This window comes from Drosophila hydei, unplaced genomic scaffold, assembly GCF_003285905.1.
Source record: "Drosophila hydei strain 15085-1641.00,03,60 unplaced genomic scaffold, DhydRS2 tig00000237-arrow-arrow-pilon, whole genome shotgun sequence".
Lineage (NCBI taxonomy): Eukaryota > Metazoa > Arthropoda > Insecta > Diptera > Drosophilidae > Drosophila > Drosophila hydei.
In genome coordinates, this window is record NW_022045691.1 from 468,743 (window position 1) to 491,350 (window position 22,608).

A 22,608-nucleotide genomic window follows, 5' to 3' on the forward strand; every position below is an offset into this window, starting at 1 on the left:
AACTTTATTTCTGTTATATAGTCTATATACATCATATAAATATTAGTAGTCTGTTCTATGAATCTATTATATCTGTTATAATATATTGTTATATTTCTAAATTTATTTTAACCACACTTTTCTAACATGCTTTTCTTTTATATTTATCTGTTATACGCTTCTGTTATACTCAACTGCAAACGTGTACGTATCTCCAATCGGGCAAATTATACAGTTCATACTTTACAGAGCAAAGTAACAAGAGTTAAGTTAACATAATTCATACAACATAGCCAAGTTAACAGAGAGTGTTAACATAGCTTGACTAGATTCTGAAATAAATGCGTTAAATTCTTAAATTTCAGTTTCCATGTCTTATGTGATATACACACACACATACACTCACACACACTCACACACACTCACACAATCTATTTGAATCCACACACATGATTCACTTGTAGCTTTTGAATCAACACTCGCTTTCTGTGGGCGTTCTTTTCAATAGGAGCCCACTCATGGTTACTCTATCTAATGAATGAAATGGCCACTTGCTTTTACAGTGCTCTCTAGTGCGCTCTCTTTCTCTCACTCACTCTCTCTCTCTCTCTTTTGCGCACTCTTTGTGTGCGTTGTCTGTCATTCAAGTGATTCGTTTTGATTTGCCAAACACTTTATCACTTAATGTTGTTTTGTAGCAATTTATTTTTTATTTCTCCATTTCATTTGCGCATATTTCTGTCCCGCTCTCTCTCTTGCTATCTCTTTGGCCAGCCTATGCCTGGCTCTGCCGTTGTGTCTTGTTAAGTGAAACAATTGAATTGTTAACCGAACAATAAAGTATTTTATTATTATTAGATTTTTGCTTGGCGTTCAACATTTGGCCATTGCCTTTGTCCCAGACCCACGTCCTCTCCTCGTTCGGCTTTAAGTGTCATCATCGTCTCTCTCTCTCTCTCTCTTTTTCCTTCTCTCTCTGTCTTTCATTCACACTCACACTCTGCGTGTTGACTGTGGCATTTGGTTAGCGTTTGGCATTTGGTGGCTTGCGGCTGTCTCGAGTAGATTTCCGACATATTTCTTGCCTCTTGTTATTTGTCATTCGCATTATGTGGCCTGTTCTTTTCTGTTCCTTTCTTTGGTCTTCTTTTCATTGCTGTCTTCCTTCTGCTCCTTTTGGCTTCTGTGTTCTTTTTTTTTTATTTTTTGGCTGTTGTAAGTATTGCCAAGCCATTTAGGCTTTTTGAATTTATGACCATTTTGCGTTTTGTGGCTCACCCCAAACGCCGCCTCCGATTCTGCTTCTGCTCCGGCTTCAAGCAGCCGCGAGGGGCAATTTAGGTCTTGCGACCTTTGACACATACTCGCTGAGTGCGACAGGCGTACGTAGGCAGTACGTGTGGCACTCTGTTTTGATTTACGACCCAATGCTCCAACCAGGGCCCACAGGCCGTCGTCGTGCTTGACCCACTTTAGAGCAATGTTCGCATCCAACCCCTCGCCACATCCAGCATCCGCAGTCTGCTTCGCGTCACGGCTTGACAGTCTTTGCTTTATATGCGTATTCAAATTGACACGCAACTTTGGCCTACAACAGGTGTTTAGCTCAGGTGTTAGGCACAAGAGTTGATCGACTGGCTTAAGACAATCACGATTGCGAGCAGATAAAGCGGCAGAGCAAAGGCCAAGGGGTTGCAGCACAGCAGCAAGGCCAAGGCAGCACTGAATACTAATTAAGACTAGTCACTTACTAAAAACTCTTTGATTATCCATTTAGTTTATCTTTAATGCTACCTGAACTTATGATAGCTTAGTTGCTGGCTCGACTAGGTAGAACGTTCAGGTTAGGCACTTGCCCAAGGCTAAGTAGACAAAAAGACTCTTCCAAAACTGACATTAGCTTCTCGCATATTCACGTCTACTCAGGGTCAAATATTGCTGCGCCTAACTGCTGAGTTCTCTCAATTAGTATTAGTATTATGCCAAGCTAGTTCAACAATACTTTGTGCTTGACAGAAGTGTAGTCGGTCGCAAGTTTAGTCAATGCCAGCTTAATTACTTGCCCAGTTAACTGTCTGCCACAACTGACAGGCAGACAGAGAGACAGAGAAATGTTGGCGAGCTGATTTCTTAGCCAATTATGCTGTCATAAAAGCAGCTTACGTTTTTTTATCAGATGCCAATTTTAATTACACGCAGTGTTGCTAAGCGACCCACAAAATTAGCCAGTGTTGCGAAAATACTTAGTATGCTAACAAAAGACGGGCCACAACTCGCTGACTTTAAGAGAGAGCGAGCAAGAGAGAGAGAGAGAGAGAGCGCGCATGAACTCTGGCAAAGCGTCTGCTTCTCATAATTGCTGTTAGCAGCAGCAGCTTTTGGTCTTTAAATGCGGGCCAAGTCACAATTGCGTGGTTGAAGCAAAAACAATACTAAATAAGGCGGGTACAACCGACCGCATAATACTTGCTTAAGGTCTAGCAGGAGCTGAAGTTGGGGCGTGAAACAATGGGTGGTGGTCTTTAGGTCTATAAGTCTAAAGGTCTACGTACAGATCTATGGGTCTGTGGGTCTTTAGGCGTACAGGTCTATAGGTGCTGGTCTAAGGGTCTATAGGTCTATAAGTCTGTAGGTCTATAGGGTTGATAGGTCTATGGGTTGATAGGTCTATAGGTCTACAGGCCTTTAGGTCTATAAATCCATAGGTCGATAGGTCTATAAGTCTATGGGCCGATAGGTCTATAGGTTAAAAGGTCGATAGGTCTATAGGTCTATAGGTCCATAGGTCGATAGGTCTATAGGTCTATAGGTCTATAGGTTCATAGGTCGATAGGTCTATAGGTCTATAGGTCTATAAATCCATAGGTCGATAGGTCTATAAGTCTATGGGCCGATAGGTCTATAGGTTAAAAGGTCGATAGGTCTATGGTCTATAGGTCTATAGGTCTATAGGCCTTTAGGTCTATAAATCCATAGGTCGATAGGTCTATAAGTCTATGGGCCGATAGGTCTATAGGTTAAAAGGTCGATAGGTCTATGGTCTATAGGTCTATAGGTCCATAGGTCGATAGGTCTATAGGTCTATAGGTCTATAGGTCTATGGTCTATAGGTCTATAGGTCCATAGGTCGATAGGTCTATAGGTCTATAGGTCGATAGGTCTATAGGTCTATAGGTCTATAGGTCTATAGGTCTATGGGTTGATAGGTCTATCGGTCGGCAGATTTATAAGTCTATTGGTGGAAGAGGCCAAAATTAAACGACCTAAAAAGCTTCTGAGATTTTAGTACTAAAAATTAGAATGCCTTTTGATATCATGATGTATCGGAAGCAACATTCTTTCCAAAGTTTACGGGCTAAAATCGCAAAATTGTATAAATATATTTATGTATATTCAGCACAGAGTCATACAGACGAGTCCATGTATACCAAAGTCCAACTTCCAAGTCTCCAGCTGGCAAGAGATATAGCAATTACCGCTTTGAATGGACTCATCGAAAAGATCTGAACATTTTGAAAAGTCTTATAGAGGTACACAACCAATACGCTCTCTTTTCACAGCGTGAACGAGCAGAGCGAGAGAACAGCTAAAAATCAAGCCATAAAATAATGCAAGGCCAAAAGAAGGTGAGGCGGCAGCAGCAGCAGCAGCAGCCGCAGTTGCACAGTTGAAAGCAAATTAACGATGTCGTTGATTACTCGAACAGGTTATGCCACAGACACACACACACACACACATACATATGTGTGTGAGAATAAATAAGCGCGCGCGTAACCAACTTAAGAGATTAAAAACTACAATGAAAATCAAAGCAATCAGGCAAATATGTGAGTGAAACTTTGCTTGAATGCTGAGAAAGAGATCAAGAGACAGAGCGAGACGAGAGGGAGAGTGTAAGAGAGATAGAGAGAGAAAGCCAATTGAATGGAAGGCAATCAACAGGCGCCAAAAAGTAGGCAACGCAAAAGTGCGAATTGAAGGCGAATCGAAAACAAGCGACGCGAGGCGACGCGACGCGCCGCGACGCAATTTAATTGAAATGTTTAAAATGCGACAATGCGGAAAACTGACACACGCACAACATACACACATACATACTTGAGTGTGCGTGTGGGCCAAGTGCAAGGACAGAAGGGAAGCGGAAAAAAAATAAAAGCAAAAAAATTGAAGGAAAAACAAAACGAAATGTGGCAAGCGGCAAACGTTGCGCGTCGATACAAAGACAACTTTTAATGCCATTCAACAAAGTTGTCGTCGTCGTCCCTGTCCGCTGTCCTTGGCTGAACTCAGGCACACACACACACACACACACACACACCCACGCGTGCACACAGGACACATAAAAGGCGTAAGCCTTAAAAGCAAAATTTGCCACAGCCACAAGCAGTGAGGGCGATGTAAGGAGGGAGCGAGAGAGAGAGAAAGTGTACGAGTGCGTGAGCGAGATAGCTAGATACAGAGACCTAGACAGTTGTGGCAAGGACACAGTCCAAAAGTAGCGCAACTCTTGATGAGCATCACAAGTTACATGCTCCGATTGATGTCTTTGCTGTCAGCTATTGTTGTTGTTGTTGTTGTTGTTGTTGTTGTTGCTGCCAGCCATTTGCTTGCTGCAGCCAACTGCTTATGCGATACGCTGCAAGTTTTCAGTTCGTTCTTCTGTTTGTTGTCTAAAATTGCATTTTAAGTTGTTAGAATGAAGCAAAACTAGAAAAATGGCCATACAAATAATAGTTAAGATCAGATATCTTAAGGTTTATGGCTTAAAGTGCAAATTTCGGAACAGCAGCTTTCATTGCCTTTATGCCAAGAGCGCGGCTATGACAGTCCTGGAGCTGCTTTATAGCTAAACTTGTTTGGAGTTTCTATTGATATTAATCAGAAATCAAATATATATACGTGTGCAAGCAAGAACATTGTATTGATGGCCATCTGCTGACACCGTCAAGTGGCCAAGCGGCAAAGCATTGAGGAATTTACGACTATTTTCAAGCTCAGACGGACGACCCTCGTGAACAATCATGGCCAGCGACATGAGTTGTATAAGAATTTGAAATAAATGGCCTTGCTCAACTCAGCATAGATTGATGTAGCTGAAACATCTCAGTTGAACTCATCATGCGGTGCTGTGGCGCACACAGCTGACTCAACCATAGATCGCTCTACTCATGCCACAAATTCTGCAGTTTAATCAGTGCTGAGTTGCTTCAGCCTAGGGGGCGTGGCATATTGAAAAATGATCAATTTTGATTGAAATGAAATTATTAAAGATTTTTACTTCGTTTATATTAAGAGCTACATAACAGTCGCAGAAGCATTGCAGCTTCAAGAAAGGCGTCTTAAAGTTACCTTTTCTTTTATACATTATCAAATGGTTCATATATATATATATATATATATATATATATATATATATATATATATATTTATAACTATAAAATTCTTAATGTCAACTTTTGTCTACATAAAATAAGCTGGATACAAAAGTTTGCTTAAGAAAATTCACTGAAAGGATGAAAGCTTGAGGCATGATATTTGAGCTCTGCCTATCATAGCTCAAGTCAGACGCTATGGAAGACTTGATAAATACATATATATGCATGTGGATACATATATATATGTATATATATATTAATCCTTAAAGATATCCGACTGATATAGCAAAGATTAAACGAAACAAAGCTCGCCTCTGCCATGTAGCTTGTTATGTGTGAAGCAACGTGGAGCAAATGAAATCAGAGCAGATGACAATCCATTTGCATTTGCATAGAAAGTGTTCGAGTGTCCAAGTGTCCGAGTGTTCGAGTCTTCATGTTATGCATTCAATGTACAGCATTTGATATTTGCTAAAAGGACGCCACTAACAAATGACCGGGTCAAAATTGATGCGTAAATGCCTCAAATGAGCCGTGAGCGAAAGTCGGGCAGCACAGCTGCTGGCAAATGCTAGTGCGAATGCAAAAATTCTAAATGGAACTACAATGAAATGGAAAAATCATTTCAAATTGCGTTCACAATAGCCATAAACTGGGGGGAACGTGCGCTCGTTGCACTTTCATTCGGTTCGCTGCACTCGCTGACTGGGTCAAAATGACTTTGACTCAATATATATATATTTCGATATCGATATCGATAGATATGTTATAATAGTCAAACTTGATGATTTTTGCTTTAAATTAAGTTAGAAATATTCACACGTATTTTAAGTTCGATGTCGATTATAATCGATTTCACAATTATCAATTATCGATTATTTGAAACAAATTTGATTCTTATTAATTTTGTAGAATTTGAAAATAGTTACCTAAAGGCTGCAACATATTCGATTCTGTTCATGGAATAAGAAAAATTTATCGATGGACAAATTATCGATGTGAAATGTGCTTTTCATACAGATGGCAACGTTTTCGATCAGTAAAATAAAAATAATATCAATGAAAAGTTATCGATTAATGATATTTTCATTGATATGATAGAAGTATTCGATGGGTAGGAAAGAATTCAACTTTATTTTATCATCTAGAAAATTAAATATGTTATCGATTATTTTTATAAAATACGATTCTCGATTTAATGAAAATCGCAGAAAGTTATCGATGGCATGTTTCGCACTTCATTTAAAAATTACAAAATAAGCGATGGTTTGCAAAGCAGTTATCGATTAATTGAAAGAAATTTGATTTGGATCGGTTTCATGATGAGGTTGAGCTGCTTAGAAGGGAACTTGATGTGATAAGAATTGCAGGAAGTTATCGACAGCTTGAACAAGTTATTGATTATTTGAAGTGAAATTCGATTTAAATTGAAATGGAAAAAAGTTATCGGTTTACGAAGCTTGCTTAAGCGTATAACAAAAATTTTGACAGCCTTTTCCAAGAGTTTCAACTCGGATTAGATAAAAGTAAATGTCTTTCGGCACGAAAACAGTTTACCTCAGTGTCGTTTCGGTACTTGTTGTACAGTGTAGTACAATCGATATGTTAATTATAGTAATTATAATACATAATAGTAATAATAATAGTGAAACTGTTACTCACATAGCCAATTCATGCGCTCCGTGTACTCAACCTTGCGCTTGAGATCCTTGACAAGGGCGCGAAAGTCGTCGTCGTTGAAGTGACACTGGATGATCGTGTTGTTCAGTTGTAGGATGCTGTACTCATTGTTGCCATTGTTCGATGCGGCATCGGCAATGGCCTGCTGCATGGCATCGATGCGGCCGCCATTCAAGGCGTTCGAATTGCTCTCAATGTCCGTGGCGCTGGCGCGCAGCTTGTTGTTGGCAACGTTGGCCGCCAGGCTGACATCGCCATCGACGTTGCTGCAGGACTTGCTCAATATGATGGTGGCGCGATTGGCAATCGAGTTGGCCGCCAGCAAGTGCTCGCCGGCAGCGCCGCAGCTGCCGCGATGGAACGGCAATTTGCCAGCAGCGCTGGCCGCTGCCACAGCGGTGCAATTGTTGTTCTTCAGCGTGATGCAGTGCAGCTGATTTGCGAGCGCAGCCGCTGAGCAATCGCTGGCGCGACGACGCCGCGACGGATTGTCGCCATCGAGCGAGGGCTGCAAGTAGGCGCGCGTCTGTTGCTGCTGACTAGATCCGCTGCCGCTGCCGCTGCACATGTTGCCGCTGCTGCTAGTGGGCAGCACAACAGCAATATCGCTAGCAACAGTTGCTGTTGTTGCTGTTGCAGCGGCAGCGGCAGCTGCGGCGGCTGCTGCAGCTGCAGCCGCTGTGGCTGTGGCTGTTGCCGTTGCTGTTGCTGTCGCTGCTGCTGCTGCTGCTTCGACCATGTTCGACATCGATGTGGACATGGTCAGGCTGTGGCCGTTGCTAAAATTGTTGATGCTGCTGTTGCTGTTGTTGTTCTGGTTGCTAATGCTGTTAATGTTGCTGCTGCTGTTGTTATTGTTGCTGCTGCTGCTGTTGCTATTGTTGTTATTGTTGCCGTTGCCGTTGCTGTTGCTGTTGCTGTTATTGTTATAGTTGTTGTTGTTGAGTGTATTCAAGTTGTCGCTGCACGCCAGCCGTCGTCGTATTACAGTCAACTTGCTGCTGCACTGATCCTGATCCTCGTAGAACTGTATGAGCAGCTCCTCCAGCAGCGCTATGGGCGTGGCAGCTGTCAGTAGCGAGGCCGAAGCACTGGTCGAGGCGCCCGCTGACGCTGATGCAGTTGCTGTTGCCGTCACTGGCCCGCTGCCCGTGCTGCTAGCCGACGATTTGCGTCGCAATGTTGCCGCTGCTGTTGCAGCTGTTGCTGTTACTGTTGCTGTAGCTGTCGCTGTTGTCGTTGTTGCTGTTGTTGTCACAGTGGCTATGGCCAGCTCTTCTCTCTCGATGTCTGCTTCAAGCTCCGGATCCAGCTGCAATTGTTGCTCCTCGAGCGGCTCAAAGCTGTTGCTGCTGCAGCTCTGACTGCGACTAACAATTGCCGCCGCTGCTGTTGCCGCTGTTGCTGCCCCAACTGCCGCCGCTGCCGCAGCCAGCAGCAATGCACGCTCCCGTTCGCGTCCCGGATCGAAAATCGAATGCTTCAACAATATCTCCTGCAGCTGGCGTCGCTGCCGCTGCGCACTGTACGGATTGACCAGACGAAAGTCGTTATAATATTTGGCCAGACAGCGGACTCGCGATGCAATGTAGCCAATCTTACGCAGCAAACGCACATCGGCGTTTAGGGCAGCGGCGGCACGTTGCGTATGTTGCAGCTGCAACTGTTGCTGCTGCGTTTGCGGCTGCTGTTGCTGTCGTGCGCTGCAGAACAGCGCGGCATTTCCGCAGCTGCTGCTGCTGCTGTTGCTGTTGCTGTTGCTGCTATTGCTATGGCTCGTTGGCAATTGTGAGCCCTGCGCTGTTAAGCACTCTATATCTATTTCGGCATCGGCTGATGTATAAACGTCGTCGTCGTCGTCGTCGTCGTCGTTGTCGTCGTTGTCTTCGTCACTGTTATTGCTGCTGCTGGCGGCGCTTGTTGCTGCTGCACCTGCTGTTGTTGGTGTCGTTGGCGTTGTTGCTGCTGCTGTGATTAGTGTGGCTGTTGCTGTTGTTGTTGTTGTGGTTGTTGTCGACTCGCCCACGCCCACTTTGGCTATATCAGCTGTCGTTGTTACTGTTGTTGTTGTCGTTATTATTGTCAACGCCTCAAAGTTATCCGCCTCATTCCCAGTTGTTGCTGCTGCTGCCGTCGTCGTTGCTGCTGCTGCTGTTGTTGTTGCTGTTGCTGCGCTGCCACGTCGACTACTGCTGCTGCAGCTGCTGTCCTGGTACATTTATAGGCAAAAACTGATGTTGTTCTTTCTTGACTTCGACTTTTGTTGCTTTTTTTTTGAAGCGTTTTTCGCGCGTTTATTTCCGATTCTTATTGTTTGTTGTAACTTTTTTTGTTTTGCATATATTAAATTTGAAAAGCTAAAAAAAATACATCGAGCTAACGTTGCTTACATTTTTTTTCTTTGCGTTTTACTGTTATTTTTGTTCTCTTTTGTTTTGGCGCCTTTTAATGCCCGTTGCGTTTGCTGTGTGCAAATTGTTGCTTATGTTGCTGGCGTGTCTGTTGCTGAAAATTATGCAAATTGCAGTTGTTGTTGTTGCTCCTACTGTCGCTGTTGTTGCTGTTGCTGTTGCTGTTGCCGTTGCTATCTACACCGCGTATCCTGTGACTTTTGCGCGAATCAATTCAGTGGAAAAGTTGCTGCCACTTCGCGCGCTTCTCATTTCCATTTGACGGGCTTCAACCACAGTATTCACGCCCTAACGCATACTACACTATGCTACATACACACACGCTCTCTCGCTCTCCCTCTTTAACTCCCTCTCTCTCTCTCTCGCTGTCTCTCTCTGTTACTCCCTCTCTATCTCGCTCTCTTTCTCTAGATTTGTTGTACAGCTGCTGTTGCTGCCGTCGTCGTCGTCTTTGTTGTTGCTGTTGCTGTTGCTGTTGCTGCCGTGTTTTACATTTTATTGTATTTTAATTTGCATTGTTTTCAACTGTCGTCTGGCGACTATCTGCTTACGCTGTTGCTTCTGCCTCTGCTTCTTCTTCTTCGTATTCTTCTTTGTCTTTCTACTCCCGGCTCCTGCTGCTCTTTCGACTTCCGTTTCCGTTTTGAAATAATCACAAGTTCTGCGAGCTGCCCGCTGTCAGTTGCTGCTGTCCGTTGCTAGTTTTTGTAGCTGCAATATACAAAGAAGCAAATACATTGTAATCAATTTATTAGGCTTTAATATCAAATACCTAATATATAGATTTATCATATATAATTTAGACTGAAGATCAAAAACTGAAAATTATCGATATCTTTTGATAAGAAGAATAATCGTAGAGTAAAACATTCAAGATTTCATAAGCGACTCTATTGCAAATTAGGCTTTGCTTATTCACATTCAAGCTTAGTAGGAAAAATTAAAAATCGATAAATATCGATCATCAAAGCAATATATTATAATCTTAAAATCAGATCTGAAACCGTTCTAATAATAATATTAATGTTAACTAAAATGTTTGTAAAAATACCAGAAAATCTACATTTATCGAAGCGACTATCGAAAGAATAATATTTCAATTCTAAAATCCAAATCTTAAAGACATATATATCCTAACATCTTAATTATATATTTTTAAAAATAATAGAAAATCGATATTTATCGACAGTGAAACTTTATCGATAAGTTATGTAACATGAAATTTCATTTAAACAAATCAACTAAGAATTCTTTGTTAATTGTATTATATTTTTAGCTTTTAAGCTACAAATCGATATTTATCGATAGCTTTACATTTTAGTATTTTCATTTCAGTTACAAAACTGAGCATATGAACTACTTTTTTTTACACATTTATTTTTAATAGACGCAAGACCTTGCCATGATCTAACTGTATTATAATTTATTTGACAGTCTCCAATCAAGTAAAAAAAAAACCTTTGCCAATTTGAAAGCGATCGCAAAAATTGTCTAATAAATTGAATAATGCAAATTTGACTGTCAAATCAAAAAAAATCAAATAAGTCTCAAATCGGAAAATGTATTTTTAGATAATTAATAAATTCGATGAAGCGACAGCTCGATTAGATGTGAAATAAAATGTCAAGAAATGCCGTGAAATGCGAGAAAAAAATCATTTTGGACAGCGTATTTCACAACACTGCGTTTTATTTATTTTTTGCTGTTTTGTTTTAACTGTACTTATTATAGATTATTCATTGTGGCAGGGCAGTCATTGAAGGCCTGCGATGGCGCGCTTTGCCATATAGTCATATGTTGTCGAAGACAAAGGGCTGCTGCCGCTGCTGGCCAAAGGCTCTCGATAAACAACGGGCAAATGCACAATGACAACGCAGTCGGTCAACAACAGTAACAACAAAGATAACAACAGAACAACAACAACAGCAACAACAAATGTCGAGGACATTCGCAATGACAGCAAATGTCAAACATTTACTTCCCCATGGTGCATGGCTCCAGTCCTTTAAGTGCAACTCACACATATGTGTGTGTGTGTGTGTGTGTGTGTGTGCAGGGTATAGCGGAGCTATACGATGTCCCTCAGTCATTCAGTCGGACATCTTTGTTGGCAGCTCGTGTGTCGACAAGACAAAGCGGCAAAGCTGAATGCCACATGGGTGCATGATGTTTACCACAGACACACACACACGCATGAGTGTACCGTTAGGGTATATGTGTGCTGCAGTTACTCTATATTATATTAGTAAGGAAAGGCTGCAGCAATTCAAGCAGCTCAAGCTGGGCATGCTCAACTAGTAGATACCCGGCCACAAGGCACATGGCTTAAAGACAAACCACTTTGAATGTACTTAGTGCTCAAGGCTAAAGAACAACGTGACTCGCAAATACCTTGTATTTAAGAGTCGTAATGCGCTGTTAAAGTGTTGGAGCCCTTGACGTGGAAATTCTAAGCAAAGTTCAATGTTTCTTTGACTGGATTTTTGGTAAACTTAACTGAATCTGTCTAATAGACAAGACTATAACATAGCCTCTGCTATCATGGAACAATTAAATGTCATTCGCAAAGCTCTGATCTATTGCGAGATAGAGTCAATCACAGTTGTTTAGAGTAGCGCAGCTAAGGCCAAGACCGAGCCGTAGAAGCCATTGGCTAGGCAACGGCTATCAATGATGAAACTATTGCAAAAAGGGATTTCATATACAATTAGCTCAAAGTCCTTTTTTTGTTTTAAAAAAGAACCTCACATTTAATTGAATAAGAAAAGTTTTTGGCCATTCAAAATAGAAATTCATGTGCTTTGTTGGCAATGCAAGGGGAAGGCAGGCAGCAGGTGGCTTTATATAGACAGAGTTGTTGTGGTTCGGCTTGGAACTATCGATAACTATAGCTATCGATAATTTTTGGCATTTGCAATCATTTGTTACTCTAACTCAGGAACATTTCGAAGAGCAGAGCGCTTCCTCTATTTCAACATAAACTTGAAAGTCCTTCCAAAAATAGTTGAACTGAATATCTATTAATATATGAAGTACTCACAATCGTGGTTAGTGGTGATTGCTATAACGACTGCATGTTGTTCTATTATTGAATCAATCATTCAATCAATCAACCAATCAATCATTCATTAGAATCTCGCTCGTTATCACAATTCCTCAGGCACACACATAGCGAACGAAGCGAAGAAATATTTGGATTGGCTTCAAATTCCGAACGCATTGCGAGCAGTTAACGTGCCATGTTATGCGAAGGGGGCTGACAAGGGGGCGTGGCAGTACCTAATACCTTCGCTCACTCTCACTCTCACTCTTCCTCCCTCTCCCTCTATATCCCTCACACAATTTGTTTCTCTCTGTCCATATAGATTTATATGTAGCTGGCATCCAAACAACGCGCAGCAAGCTGAGATAGAAGAAAGAAAAAAAAATATAGTAGCAGGTGAGCCAGAGCAGACGGGAAAGACAGACAGATGGTTAGATAGACAGTTAGATAGGCAGGCATAGATGGATGAATGGCAGGACAGCGCATAGAAAGGACAGATACTAGACTCAACACATTTTTGCTGACATATACATATGTTGTTGTTGTTGTTGTTGCTGCTGCTGTTGTTGTTTATTTGTAGCTGGAAACTTGTTACATTTAATTATAGGCTATTTGATTAAAGCTCTTGAACAAATACGCTCAAAATGGCACACACACAGCGCGATAGACAGAGAGAGAGAGAGAGAGAGCAAGCGACAGAGACTCAGCGACAGACACACAAAAGTGTCAATATTGAGCCGCAGGTGGCGCTGCTGTGTTCAACGTTGCTGTCATATGGCTGACAAAACGCAAACGCAAACAGAAACCGCTGAGAACGCAAATGCGGCTTCGTATCCAAAACACGTCAGCGACCCGCCCCCCTTCGCTCCAGCAACGGCCCTCATCTCTGTCAGAAACCCAGCAACACGCCCTCAGCCCCGACTCCTTTGGCAGCCCAGACAACCTCAATGAATGTGGCCAACTGTTGAATGGTAACAAATTTTTGGGCGTTTGCCAAAAAGTTGTCGTTGTTGTTGCTGCTGTTGCTGTTCTTGTCGTTTGCCATTTTATTTATTTACGTACAAATGGATAGCAGTGAAAATATTATATATATAAATATAAGAAAAACAGCAGCAAATGAATTGAAATAAAATGTTTCTTGATAAGCTTCCGGCACGACTGGAGGCCGCCCTGCAGAGTAAGCATAGAATAAGCAATTAGCTAAAGAATATTGCATCAGTTAAAGCAAATATGCATATTAAGCTGTCGAGCTCAACAATTGTTGGCTGACCCACAAATGGCAATGGAATAAAAATTATTTGCTATAAAATACTGTTTGTGAACTCAGATTAAAGATATTTTATTTATATATAAAGCTGCCGATTATTCATATTGTTGCCTCAGCTTTAACTTAAAGCTGCAATTCTGAGTGAAATGGCTAAGGATTTGGCTATGATTATCGATAACTTAAGCAGCTGCTGGCACATAGAAATCGCAGCTATAAATTACTTTTAAATTATAAATTTCTTTTAATTATAATTTACTCTCTCTAAGATCCTGAAAGGCTACGCCTTGAAAGTAACATGCAACTCAGTAGAGCTAAGTTCAAAGGGTTCTAGGATTGTGAGCAGATGCATAATGATTGCTGAGATCAGACATATATATAGAGAGATATAGATATAGCTTCAAAGTAAAGCCAAAAGCCAGGCAATAGCTCAGCAAGTTTTTGTTAAATTTGAATTACTTTTGCTATGGCTCTTAGTGGGCCGCCTCGAGCATATATTAACATTTCTATGTTATATTATTGCAACTAAAATATAATTAACAAATGCATATGAAATGTACAGCAATAAAAGCAATTGGCCGAGCGTTTTTAGAAAAGAGCAAATATGAAACGAACCGTGCCGAGCCGAGCCGAGCTAAGCCGCGCTAAGCTGCGAGCTCATCTATTATTCATTTGAAATTCTCAAATAAAGCAATGGCAGCAGCAGCAGCAGCAGCAGCAGCAGCAGCAGCCATAGCAGCTGAGGAGGCGTGGCAAACTGAATGACTGACTGACGCATTGATTGACAAATTACAGGCTTTCAATGCTGCGCCATTAAGTGGGCGTTTTTGCTAGTGGGCGTGTCGGCCCTGGCAATGTGCAGGTGCTTTAAATGCATCAATTGTGCAGCCTACATTTAGGCAAAGCGCCCGCATCAGCCGAGCAGCAATGAAAGCGGAAAGATACGTGAGACCAAATGCGCACAAGCAAATACCCTGAACTCAGATGCTACACATAATAGTTATATATAGTAGATATAATATAGTTGTATATAGTAGATGAACTGTATGTGGGAGGAGAAGAGTGAAATGCGGGCAGAGAAGTGGGATGGGAGAGAGAGATAAAGACAGAGAAAAAGAGAGAGAGATGAAGAGAGAGAGAAAGAGAGAGAGAGAGAGAAAGAGAGAGAAAGAGAGAGAAAGAAAGAGAGAGAGATAGAGATGATGAGAGAGAGAAAGAAAGAGGGAGATTAAGAGAGAGATAGGTCAAAGTAAAGGGATACAGAAAGAGAGAGACAGAGTTCGAAGTAGGGAGAGATAGAGAAAGAGATCTATGTAGAAATAGAGAGAGAGAGAGACAAGTGGAGTGAGCTAGAAAGAGGGATAGAGATAGAATAAGAGACAAAGACAGAGAAAGACAGATAATTAAAAAGATAAATAGGCAGAGAGAAAACAAAAGAGAAAATTCAGAGAAAAAGGAAGAAAAAATAGAGAGAATGAGACAGACAATAAGGAAGGAACACAAAAAAGGAAGGAAGAAGAGAGAGAAGAAAGAGGGAAATGGGTAGAAATGAAGAAGAGCAAAAGAGAGTGGAAAAGAGAAAGCTAGAGACAGGAAGAAAGACAAAGACTGAAAGCGTCGGATAGAGAATAAGAAGGAGATATGAGAAGAAAGATATAAACATAGAGGGAGAGAGATAAAGCAGGAGAATAAGCTAATAAGAGAGAGAGAGAGAGAGAGAGAGGGAGAGAGAAGGATAATCAAGTAGAGGACAAGAAAATTACAGAAAAAGAGAGAAAAATAAATTTTTGAGCGAGTATAAAGAAGATGAGAAAAAATTATATATATTATGTTTATATTGAGCCTCAAAACCTTAAGTTATAGACATGCTAATATGCCCGCTTGAAGAGTATTGAAAAAAAAACAAAAAACAAATATGGAGCAGCAGAGGAAAAAAAATGTTGAATTGCTGCTGCGGCAGCGACGTCGACACACATTTTGCGGTTGATATGAATATCGATTCGGTACGTTTAACTGTGCCAGCTAAGCGAGTGTGTGTGTGTGTGCTGGTGTGTGTTTATGTGTTGGTATGTAAACTAGAACTTTGTATAAATTTATGTGCACAACAATGTTTATGTTGTTGAATAAACGAACAGTTTTTGCATATGCGGCCAGAGAAACCGTGAAAACCGGCTACGGGGCGAGTGTGTCTGTGTGTGTGCGTGTGTGTGTGTGTAATGGCAGGATGCAACATGAAAATGGCGTGCGGTTGGCAACGTTTTATTTCCCAGCTCTGTGAGTCTCTGTGTGTGTGTGTGTGTGTCTATGCCTTTATGGCCCAGCCAAATGCCCTAACAGCAAAGGTCATTCCATTCGGGACAATTTCTAGGGCAACTAATTGACATAGCTCTAACTATCTGTGTGCCTGGACCTAATTGGCTGATCAACTGAATATCTCTAACATAGCTCACAAGTAAGTCAAATATATTTATTGAATTTGTAGCTAGAGTATGCGAGCGGCGGCTATGCCAGAGGCAACTTTAGTTCTACAACTTTGCCTTTTCTATAGTTGACAGCTTATGTGTTGGTGTGTGTTGCATTGTGCATTTGCTTAAAATAGAAATATGCCAGACACTCACGCACAACAAACACACACACACACACACACACTCACACAAATAGAGTGCAAAAAATATTCAATCCCACAACGGAAATCGCTTAAGCGCCAAGCCCTTCGCGCCTGCTCCTCCTGCTGCGCCCTGCATCCTGTGGCAGAATCTGAGCGCAGCTATTCTTAGTTCAGGCTAAGCTGCAACTAATTAAATGCACTTTTTTTAGCCACTTTTTGGCACTTATTAACACACAACGGAAAGAAGCGGAAGAAGTAAAAACTTCGAAGTCAAATTTGAATAGCTCGAAGAAAAGTCGCGCCTCGTTTGCTCTGGCTACTTTTTTGGTTCATTCGACAATTTTTTAGACAATTTCAATTGGAATTTCCTCTGACATATTGAGTATATATAGTATCATTAGTCCAGATTACTTCATGTACTAAGGCTAGACTCAGGCAAACTGGAGATAGATTTCCCAATCTTCGGCGTAATAGGTAAAAACTCTGACTTTAACAACACTGGACACTAGTGTTGTGTAATGTTTTTGGTATTTTGAGTACATCTTTTTACATTAAGCAACACAATACAGCTTTCGAAATTCATTGAAATAGCTGAAAGCTTCTGCCCAATTGATTTTAAATTCCCTTCACAACACTGAAATCTAGTGTTGTCTTATACTCTTTGAGTTTTGAATATATCACATCCAACTTTTTAAGCTATTTTGATTTAAGTTTCTTAAAATAAAAGAACTTCAGTGAAATCATTTTAAATGCATTTAAGCAACACTGGAAACTAGTATTGTGCAACGTTATTTGCATCTTTTTCTACTCATTAAAAAACAATTCATTTATGGTGATTCGTAAAGTCCTTAAAATTGCTAGAATTTTTTTCTTACACTTTCACAACACTGAACTCTAGTGTTGAGTATTGCCTGACAGAGTGCTTCCTGAGCACATCTCTGCACACTTAGCAACATTTATTTTGATTTCAATTTGCTGATAACTGTCGAAAGTAATGAAAGTAGTGAAAGGCTGATTGTTGGGTGATTAGAAATTCAGTTTGTCAACACTGGACTCTAGTGTTGCCTGATGCCCTGACATTGCTGCTGATACCATTGACACACGCACTAATACACTTAAACAGGACCATGGAGACATTGGCGTTCAATCAAACTAAGCGCACACAAGCTGCGAGCTAGAGACAGAGTGGCAAGTGGAGAGGGGGAGAGGGAAAGAGAGGCAGAGCGTGGGCGAGTGAGCGAGTGAATACGCGTGGTTAAAAGCAAAGCCAACGAACCGTATAAAATAAACATAAACGAGCGGACGAGCCAAGCAGGATGTGTGGCGGCTGGAGGCGGAAGGCGTGCCACCGGATGCAGGACACGGAGATGTCAAACGGACGACGCCCGACCAAAGTTACTTTACCAACTGATTTTTAGATTTGCCAATCTCTCGCACTGTCAATGTGCGCGCGTGTGTGTGTGTGTGTGTGTGGGATTTTAATTTCTATTTCATGTCAATAATGTGCTGCTGATGATGCCATTGCTTCAGTATGCGTGTGTGTGTGTGTGTCTCTGGGTATTCTTCGCCTTTGTTTACCTTTGACTGTCTTTCTCTCTGGGTGGGTGTGGGTGTGTGTGTGTGGGTGGGTCACCTGTCTCACCTGGCTGCAGGACTGTGCGGACAGAGGTGGCATCATTCATCATTCAAGCTAGTTGTAAATAATGTTACCCACAGGATCCTTTGCCGCTTATTAAGGTGATAAATCAAAAGCCTTCGCGAGAGCGGGAGAGAGTGAGAAAGCGAGAGAGCGAGAGCGAGGGGGAGAGAGCGCGCTCGCTTTGTTGCTTGCTTTCACATTTGTCAGACACACATTTTCCATTTGCCAGCTATGTTTTAGTTTTAGTTTCCAAAGGTCCTTTGCAATGGACTATCACAGTTTTGCAATCAATTCGCAACATTGGAAACGTGCGAGGTGTGCTCAAAGGATGTTTCGATTGCTTTGAGGCGCTTTGCCGTGGCTCAAGCACCTCCTCTTCGACTATTGGCTATTCCAGCACATAGGTCAAATCATTACGCTAATGATGCTCTGCTTTAAAGATAAAGACGACAGCAAAGCTGAAGCTGAACAAGATCGCTGACAGCACTGATTTCACGAAAGCACAAATTACCTAGTTGCTTAGGAGATTTCTACTTTCACTGTGATTGAATAACTAAAGAGTATTTAATGTGCGTCTTCAAGCAGCTGCTTCAAGCAACTTCAGCTTTATTTTTATTTATTTAGTTTGTCTCTGTGTGTGTGTGTGTGTATGGCTTCAATATGGAAATTACTATTCGAGCGAGGTGTGATATCGGCTCTATCCATGCAATGTCAGGCTCTGGGCGCTATCCCTGAGAATCTATAAATAAGTCAGGTAAACAAGCGCTGCCTGTGGCTACTGCACATGGATATTAAGTGTGCATGTGTGTGTCTGCGTGGGCGTATTTGTGTGCGTGTGTGTGGGTACGTGTGCTTTCCATCCAATTCCAATTCCCAGATCACAATTCGCAGCCAAATCATGAGCATAGCTAATTAACACTAGCAAAAACCAACAACTGAAACAACAACAACAAGCAACAGCAACAACAACAACAACAACAACAACAACAACAACAAGCAACAGCAATAACTCGCCTTTTGACAAGTCCTCAGCAGCCACTGGCCGCTAGATGGCGCTAACGGCGCAACGCGCTAAGTATGCAAATTTCAGTCTGTCTCACTTACTTTCTCTTTCTCTCTCGCTCTCAACCGCACTCTCTAAGCCCCCCAAGGGAACTGTATTCGAAAACTTATGCAATTTCATAAGCTAAAAGCCAAAAAAAAAAAAAAACAAAAACAAATATTCTGATGTTGCGGTTGAGGTAAACATTAATCAAGCTCAAAACTTTTTATTTGCATCAAAATAAAATATTGCATTTTGTATGTGTTTTTCGTTCAATAAGCAAAAAGCATTCATATTTGAAACATGCTAACTTTCATTGCTAACAATATGCTCTACATAACTTTTGTCGTATCGAAATTTCGGACTTGCAAAACTGATCAAAACTGTAGCGATTTCCATTTAACTCTGCGACTTGGCCTCGTGATTCAGTTTGGAGCATTTTGCTTCTGTCATTGACAGTTTGCTGATAGTTTAAGCTCGGGCAAGCATCAAGCGCTGCAGTTGAGCTGCATTTTCAATTAAATTTCGACATCGTCACTTTTCGGGAATTGAAGTTTCTATCATCTCAATCGAATTCAAGTCTATCAAAGACATGTGGGAAAAGTGTTCGCAAAAAGTGATTGAAATTCCCTTTCGAATTATATAGCAAAATTCAATTTCTTGGCTTATGTTTGCATAAGCAAATTGATTTAATTAAATTTTGGCGTTAGCATGTGAAGCTATGGTGTGCGCTTGGCACTTTACAACACTGACAGCTATGTGATTTGCACAACTAAATAGTAGACAACACTGCTTATCGCCCAGCTATGCGATTCTCACTCATTTGGAGACTTGTCAACACTGTTTTATGGCCCATGCAGCTATCTGTGGCCCATACAGTTTGACACTTTGTAACACTGTCTTTGCTCAGCCATGTGAATGTGCCAACGTGAGTGTAAACAACACTGTTCAGCGCACAGCAATGCGATTCCCATTTCAATGGTCACTTTTCAACACTGATTTTTGGTAGTGTTATGTGCTTACAGCTTATCCATATGCAGACCTACTTTTTATCCAGCAGCCATCTGATTCTCATGCACCATGTGATTGTCGATCCTTCTGACACTTTGCAACACTGTTATTTGCAAAAAAATTGTGCTTTTCTCATAGATAGTCACTTTGCAACACTGTGTTTGGCAGTATTTGTTTGGCACTTTGCAACACTGTCTTCAGCCTAGCAGCTATTTGAGACTTTCGCACAGTTCGACACTTTGCCCAGTCCATGGGACGCGCACGTTTTCAGGCAATTTGAGTGTGCTAATCTGTGGCTTATATTTGGGTCTGTTTAACAAATGGATTGCATTTACAGTTAATCCCAGTGAATGGGCTAAACTAAACTTTCAATTAAATAAAACGAAAATTAATCAAAAAGACAAAGTGAGGCACGTTGATGGATACATCGGTGACATAAGCTCCAAGAGCACGTGGTGGGACTCTTCGCAAATAAACATAGAATACACACAGAGCGAGCGGGTGGGCGAAGGCAGGCCGTTGGCTGGGAGGGGGCAGGGCGGGGGCCGGGGGACAGCAGATGGTACGTGGTCAACGTGTCAACGTGGCAAAACAAATGATGATAGCTGCGAGTCAAATGAAATGTCCGCAAGATAAACAACAACAACAGCAGCAGCAGCAAAATGAGCAGCCGACAGAAGACAGAAGACAGCAGAAGAAGAAAACGTATAAAGTAAAAAAATATAATAAAAATAAAATAACACTTGACAATTTTGTGTGTTGTGTTTGTTTGCGGTGCAAGAGACAAAAAATTGAGCTGCTGCCCCAGCAAATAAAGACAATATTTGCCAGCAGATAAACACACGCACACACGCACATACACACACAGAGAAAGAGTGTGTAGGCAACAAAGCAAAAAGAAGAAGAGCAAGCAGAGGCATCTCTCACCTGGACAAATGACAAAAATGTCAATAGTAACAAATATATATATGTGAGCACATACATACACAATACATAGACATACATATACATATACATATACATAAGCTAGCTCACAATGTAATTAAGCAATAATTTTTTTTTAATTTTGTTTTATATATTTAATTAATTTACTTTATTTATTGTTCACGGATTTTATATAGTTTTTATTATTATTTATTTTAATTACGAATAATAAATAAAAGAAAATAAAATAATATACTTAATTCAGTTCGTTAACTATTAACAATTTCTTTATAAATTTGTTGTGAGAAATAAAATAAAATATGTATGTTAATATATCTTTATATTTTATATAGCTATATATGATCAGCATGTTCAACAGCTGTTTATATAGTTGCATTTATAGATCTGTCCTTGATAACATGTAAATGAGTAAAAAAGTAATGAATGTGCTCAACAGCAGAAAGAAAAAAGACATTTGATGCATATATATATGAAGTATATATGTATATCATATATATACCCGATCAGAATGACAACTTATGTATATATAGCCAGCTCTGTATGTTCGCCTTTACTTCTGCTTCCAACTTCATTCAAAGTGAGTGTAAATTCGCACTCAAGAAGAGCTTAAGAGCTCTGCTTTGTGTGACTTTTGGGTATAAAAAGGCGAAGCAGCGGCTGTGGACGATCAGTCAAGTTCATGACTAGGACTAGGTCAGTCGCTGTGCAGTTCAGAACAAATGGTGAGTAAATTAAAGTATTTGTATTTCTTTAAAAAAACAATATATTATTTGCTTAAATAAATATGTTGAAATATTTTGTTTAAATAATATTTAAACATATATTTAAGCTTTTCTTGCTTATAAACATTCTCTATTTGTTTAAAAAAAAATGGTTCTATTTATATTGAATGTTTTTTAATTTTAAAAGTATTTATTTCTTAGTATTTGAGTTACTTATAATTATTAATAAAAAACACTAGTTGTTAGTATAATCATGAAGTTTTTATAATGATATATAAATATGTAAATATATAAACACATAAATATATAAATATATAAATATATAAATATATAAATATATAAATATATAAATATATAAATATATAAATATATAAATATATAAATATATAAATATATAAATATATAAATATATAAATATATAAACATATATAAATACATAAAAATATAAAAACATAAAAGTATAAATATATTCAAAATGTTAAATACCGACAACAATATTATTATTATTATTATTATTATTTTTATTAATATAATAATAATAATAATTATTTTTTTATTATCATTATTATTTTTTTTCTTATTTTGTTTTTATAATTTTTTAATTATACTATTTATTTTATATTATTTTTTATCTTTATTTTATGACTTATGATTTTTTCCAGCGCATTTCAACACTTTATTTTATTTTATTATTAGATTTTCATTTTCCTTTTTCAGCCTGCGTTGAAAGTAAACGTAAAAGAAAAGTTTTAATCTGCTGAAGAGGAAAACTTTTTCAAGAGCTAAAAGTGTTGCAGAGACACTTAAAACTAGCAACGATAACTCAGCTATCGACTTTCGATTCGTTTTGTTTTGACATAGAAAGATTAATTTGATATATATCTAGACA

General features: G+C 40.0%; 1 protein-coding gene and 1 long non-coding RNA gene across 3 annotated transcripts in view; both read right to left on the minus strand.

The window, feature by feature from the left end:
* The window catches only part of LOC111593393 (high affinity cGMP-specific 3',5'-cyclic phosphodiesterase 9A), a 58,122-nt gene extending 48,706 nt beyond the window's left edge, over positions 1-9,416 (minus strand). Inside the window, exons 1-3 of the mRNA XM_030223575.1 lie at positions 9,046-9,416; positions 7,936-8,904; positions 7,017-7,611 (exon numbers count right to left, since the gene is read on the minus strand). Of these exons, the coding sequence (XP_030079435.1) occupies positions 7,017-7,611; positions 7,936-8,904; positions 9,046-9,252 (1,771 nt within the window). The 5' untranslated portion in view covers positions 9,253-9,416. The remainder of the gene's footprint in view (positions 1-7,016; positions 7,612-7,935; positions 8,905-9,045) is intronic.
* Positions 9,417-9,901: 485 nt separating this feature from the next.
* The window catches only part of LOC111593418, a 103,637-nt gene continuing 90,930 nt past the window's right edge, over positions 9,902-22,608 (minus strand). The window contains exons 3-4 of one of the 2 annotated variants that reach the window (XR_002751038.2): positions 9,997-10,156; positions 9,903-9,923 (exon numbers count right to left, since the gene is read on the minus strand). This is a non-coding gene — a long non-coding RNA (uncharacterized LOC111593418). Of the gene's footprint in view, positions 10,157-22,608 lie in introns of both variants that reach the window. The other variant, XR_002751037.2, reaches the window with a different exon arrangement.